The sequence below is a fragment of the Nematolebias whitei genome, chromosome 6, assembly GCF_014905685.2.
Source record: "Nematolebias whitei isolate Nwh7 chromosome 6, NemWhi1, whole genome shotgun sequence".
Lineage (NCBI taxonomy): Eukaryota > Metazoa > Chordata > Actinopteri > Cyprinodontiformes > Rivulidae > Nematolebias > Nematolebias whitei.
This window is the reverse complement of record NC_056503.1, coordinates 32,374,971-32,380,833: the sequence shown is the minus strand read 5'-3', so window position 1 is coordinate 32,380,833 and position 5,863 is coordinate 32,374,971. Positions and strand designations below refer to the sequence as shown.

At 40.4% G+C, this 5,863-nt stretch overlaps 1 protein-coding gene across 1 annotated transcript in view; it reads right to left on the bottom strand.

Moving 5' to 3' along the window:
• Positions 1–5,863, bottom strand: part of stx1a (syntaxin 1A (brain)) — a 66,920-nt gene that overhangs the window by 26,354 nt on the left and 34,703 nt on the right. Inside the window, exon 3 of the mRNA XM_037677524.1 lies at positions 3,016–3,090. Within this exon, the coding sequence (XP_037533452.1) occupies positions 3,016–3,090 (75 nt within the window). The remainder of the gene's footprint in view (positions 1–3,015; positions 3,091–5,863) is intronic.

Genomic DNA, 5,863 nt, shown 5'->3' with positions numbered 1-5,863 from the left:
GTGGCAGGATAATAAAGGACACTAATTTATCCTAGCAGTGACAGCTTTTGTCTTTTATTTTTTCCTTCTGGTCTGAATATCTGTGCCGACCGTTTCACGAGCCCTTTTGATAAAGAATTTCATAATACAAGGCCCATGATCACTCTGGATGAACTGCAGAGATCTACAGCTGAGGTGGTAGAGTCTGTCCATAGGACAACAATCAGTCGTACACTGCACAAATCTGGCCTTTATGGAAGAGTGGCAAGAAGAAAGCTATTTCTCAAAGATATCCATAAAAAGTGCAGTTTAAAGTTTGTCACAAGCACCTGGGAGACACACCAAACATGTGGAAGAAGGTGCTCTGGTCACATGAAACCAAAATCCAACTGTTTGGCCACAATGCAAAACGATATGTTTGGTGTAAAAGCAACACAGCTCATCACCCTGAACACACCATCCCCACTGTCAAACATGGTGGTGGCAGCATCATGGTTTGGGCCTGCTTTTCGTCAGCAGGGACAGGGAAGATGGTCAGAATTGATGGGAAGATGGATGGGGCCAAATACAGGACCATTCTGGAAGAAAATCTGTTTGAGTCTGCAAGAGACCTGAGACTGGCAAAAGGTTGAAAAGTTCAAGGGGACCGAATAATATTGCACGCCCCTCTTTTCTGTTTTTTATTTGTTAAAAAAGTTTGACACATCTAATAAATTTCATTCCACTTCACAATTGTGTCCCACTTCTTGTTGATTCTTCACAGAAAATTTAAATTTTATATCTTTATGTTTGAAGCCTGAAATGTGGCAAAAGGTTGAAAAGTTCAAGGGGACATAATACTTTCGCAAGGCTCTGTATATTAAATACTGGACTGTAGCACTTAAGATTAGCTATTTTTCTTTAATTTACTTGATAAACTGGTTCCTAAAAATAGTTTTAGCATTAGATGAAGCCAGTGGAAAGTCATCCGCAGTAAGATATAGTGCATGTGTGTGAATGAGAGTAAGGCAGGTGGAATAGTGAGGCTACATGGAGCAGAAGTCACAAAGGTGTAGGACTTCAAGAACTCGGGGTCCACTGTCCAGGAAAATAGGGAATGAGGTAAAGAGGTGAAAAAGAGAGTCCAGGCAGGATGGAGTGGAAAAAAGTTTTAGGAGTGATTTGTGACAAAAGGGTGTCAGCAAAGGTCAAAGGAAAAGTTTTCAAGACATTGGTGAGACCAGTTTTGTCTGGATAAAATGGCATTGACAAAAAGACAGGAGAAAGAACTGGAAGTGGCAGAAATGAAGATGCTAAGGTTCTCCTTAGGAGTGACAAGAATGGATAAGATTAAGAATGAGATCATCAGAGGTACAGCACAGGTTGAACAACTGGGAGATAAAATTAAAGAGGCCAGACTGAGATGGTTTGGACATGTCCAAAGGAGGGACAGTGGGTATATTGGTAGAAGGATGTTAGAAATGCATCTGCCACTTTTAGTTCTGTCTCCTGTCTTTTTGTCAGTATCACTATCTCCAGACCATAAAACATAACTGGTCTCACCACAGCCTTGTAAACTTTTTTTTTAACTTTTGCTGCCACTCTAGTCTCAAATCACTCCTGAAACTTTTCTCTATCCACTCCATCCTGCCTAGACTCTATTTTTCACCTCTTTATCACATTCTCCATTTTCCTGGACAGGTGACCGCAAGTACTTGCAGTCCTGCACCTTTGTGACCTCTGCTCCTTGTAGCCTCACTGTTCCCCCGGCCTCCGTCTCATTCACAAACATGTACTCTGTCTTACTCGGCTGACTTTCATTCCTCTTCTTTCAAGTTCATACCTTCACCTCTCCAAGTTCTCTTCCACTCGTTCTCTGTTCTCACCACAAATCACAATGTCATTTGCAAACACCATAGTCCACAGGGATTTCTGCCTAACCTCATCTGTTAGTTGGTCCATCACCAGAGCAAACAAGAAGGGGCTCAGAGCTGATCCTTGATGCACTCCCACCTCCACCTTGAAGCTATCTGTCACTCCTACAGCACATCTCGCCTCTGTCCTGCTGTCCTCATACATGTCCTGTACCAGTCCAACATACTTCTCTGCCACTCCAGATTTCCTTATCCAATACCACACCTCTTCCCTCGGCACCCTGTCATATGCTGTTTCTAAATCCATAAAGACACAATGGAGTTCTTTCTGACCCTCTCTGTACTTCATCAGCATCCTCACAGCAAAGATGGTGTCTGTAGTGCTCTTTCACAGCATGAAACCACACTGCGGATTATAAATAGTCACCTCTCGTCTAAATCTAGCTTCGACAACTCTCTCAGATCTTTATCATGTGGCTCATCAACTTAATTCCCCTGTAGTTGCTACAACTCTGTACATCACCCTTGTTCTTAAAAATGGGTACCAGCACACTTCTCTCCATTCCTCAGGCGTTTTCTCACCCTCAAATATGCCACTGAATATTTGAGTAAAAAAAACTCACTGCCAACTCTCCAGAACATTACCAAACCTCCACTGGTATGTCATCAATTTCCTTCTTCTTTCTTTTCAGAGCTTTTCAAACTTAATCCTCATTAATCATTTCCACTTCCTGGTCCACAGTTTCTATTACCTCTACTCTTCTATCACTTTCATTCTCTTCATTCATTAGCTCTTCAAAGTACTCCTTCCATCTTCCCGTCACACTCTCCTCACTTGTTAGAATGTTACCATTCCTATCTTTCACAAGCCTAACCTGCTGCACATCCTTTCCAGCCTGATCCCTCTGTCTCACCAATTGGTACAAGTCCTTCTTGCCCTCTTTAGTGTCCAGCCTCCCATACAGCTCATCATATGCCTTCTGCTCTGCCTTTGCTACCTCCCTCTTTGCTCTATGTTTCATCTCCTTATATGTTTCCATCCATCCATTATCTTTACCCGCTTCTTCCTTTTTGGGTTGTGGGGATCCTTATCATATTTTACTAGAGTAGCCCAGTCATCTGGAAGCTCTTTTTTTTACCAAAATGTACAGTTACAACTAAAGAGGGAAAAATAAATACTTACTCTTTAATTTAGACCGTATTTTGTTGGCCAGTTTCTTGATGTCTGCCATTAGATCCTCAAGCTCAGCTTTAGTCTCTGAGGAAGAGAAAGGACAGAAATTAGAGGACTTGTTTAAACCACACATATAAAACTCGACCAGGCTCCCAAAGTGAGTTCTACAGACACTGAATCGACAGTGAAACACAGGAATCGTTCCTCTCAACTGGGATCAATGGCTGATCAGCTTCAGTTGGCAGTTGAACAAGTTGTTACTTTCAGCATATAAACGTCACTCAGCTCAGTTCTCTGTCAAATATAACCTCCAAATATCACATTATTCTGTATATAACACAAGCATTGAAGTCACATAGGTTAGTGGGTGGTTGAAAATGATCAATCTAACATGATGGCAACAGTAAAGTTAAATTACACAGAACCAAAAACACCCAAAGGTTGTAGTTTCAAAGGAAATGTAAATACATATGTACATATATACAATATATATATACATACATATACTCTTGGCATAAAAAGTAAATAAATTTGTGTTTGGTTGAATATTTCTTTGCTGTATTAATCTTAGCAATACATTTTATGTCATTGCAAAGACTGTATTTCTCCCTAAATGGTGTCATATCTGTTAGGAAAATACATTTTGGTGTTGAGCAGCAGAGTTAATTTTAGTTGTGCCCATGAAAAACAGCACAGGTTATTCTGTTCCAAGCATATTTTGTTACGGATTCTTGTTTGGTATTATTTATTGGATGTGTGATAGGCAATTTAACATTTTTTTTAACAGGGGCCAAAGTAGTATGTGGAAGAACCATACACAGCCACAATAAACTGGCACCTCCCCCACATGCTGCTCATCAGTTTGGTCACAAAATGCTATTGAATAGCATTCCATTCTTTTTACCTGCATTTGTCACAAGTCAGACGATGTGGTTGTGTTAATCACTTAGGAACAAACCGTACACCTGAGATGACCCCACAAGTGTTCAGTGGGGTTGAGGTCAGGACCGCAGGTAGGCCATTCAATCTTCTCCACAACCAAATGCTGAACTTAGTCTCTGATAAACTCAGCTTTATGGAGGTGAGCTTTGTCATCTTGAAGAATAAAATGTCTCAGGTGGTGGACATACGGGAATGCTGCTGATTGCTCACAGAACTGTGGTATTTAAAAAAACTCAAAACAAGAGTCAATAGCAAAATAAATTGCTTAGCATCAGAAGACAAGCTTTGGCAACCTTTTCATCCACATTGAAGGATAAATTAATAGGTTTTCTAACAGCCTAAAATCTGTGTCAAGAAAACAACAAAGAAATAATTGACCAAATACAAATTTCCTTACTTTTTGTGGTATATTTATGTGTTGCTAGAAAGAAAACAACTGCCATAAAATCTTTATTTGACCTGAACAATAAAGTGGACCAGTAAAGTACTAAAGTTGCCCTGGAGTATTGTTAAAAATCTTCTCTGATGCTGTGTTGGCATCAGCTCCTGTTTACAGTCTCTTGGGTAGAATCATTCATGGAAGGAGATGAAAAGGCTGAATAAATGGCTCAGTAATGGCAGCTCTGTCCTGGGGAGTCCACAGACTCAACAAAGGCACACAGCCAAGCTTTCATCCATCATGGACAACACCTCCCACCCCCGACACACTGAGGGTCCCAAGAAGTGCCACCATTGACAAGTTCATACACCTACATTGTACAAACAAGCTTTCACTGGATCTTTTGTACTGTTAATTATAGATATGTCTATTCATTGTTATTCTTAAAATAAGATACGTACATTAAATGATAACTGATATTTCCAAATTTCAGAAATGTTTTGACTTTTGATGGCATTAATTATCTGCATGGCATTAATTTGGCCTCCATTCATTCAACCTTTATTTAGACAGATAAGTTACATTGAGCATAAAATACTCATTTACAAGTGAGATCTGTTTAGACAGACAATAAAAGTAGTGAAACTGGACACATGTAGGAATTGGAGGCGAAAAATTTCCTATCAGACTTTTTTTTCCTGCCTGAGAAGAAAAAACTCTGATATTAAAAAACATCTTGCACAAACAAGCACATAGTGACGTAGACATTCTGCAGGGGTGGGGGGGGGGGGGAGAGAGATGACGAGAGCGGTGAGCATGATTATAGATGCTCTTGAGGGCACTGTAAGAGTTCTAATAAAGATGGAATAATCAGCCAGTGTCCTCTGGTGAGATTCATAAACATTCTCGGGGTATGTCGAGAAATGGCCAAGAATAACGTCTATGAGAATCCAAGAGTCCTGAAATGATGTCACAAAGTTTATTCAGCTGGTTTCATCTGGTTGTCAGTTGGAAATTCCTCAGGGAGGGGGTGGTGAGTGTCAGATCACATGTTCACCAAGTGACTTCAGATAAGATGACCTTCAAGACCAGCCAAGGGAGCTAAATTCAGATAAACACACAGTTGTTTTGGGGACAGGCAGAACTTAATGACATCTACCTTGAGTCTGTGTTGGTCCACTCAGTTCTGAAATGTCCAAATTACATGGCCACACCGATGGAACGTGACTGAGTAAAATCCCCGAGATCTGATCCATTCTGCCCAAAGCATTTGAGTCCGGGTACTCGAGACACGAACCAAGCCATCATAAAGGCAAGCAGCATGATCATAATAATCCGAAGCATAACAACCTGAAGCATAACGACCTGAAGCGTAACGACCTGAAGCGTAACGACCTGAAGTGTTACAACCTCAAATGTTTCAACCTAAAGCATAAAAATTTGAAGCATAATAATCTGAAGCATAACAACTTGAAGCGTTAACAACCTAAAGCATAATAATCTGAAGCATAACAACCTGAAGCATAACAACCTGAA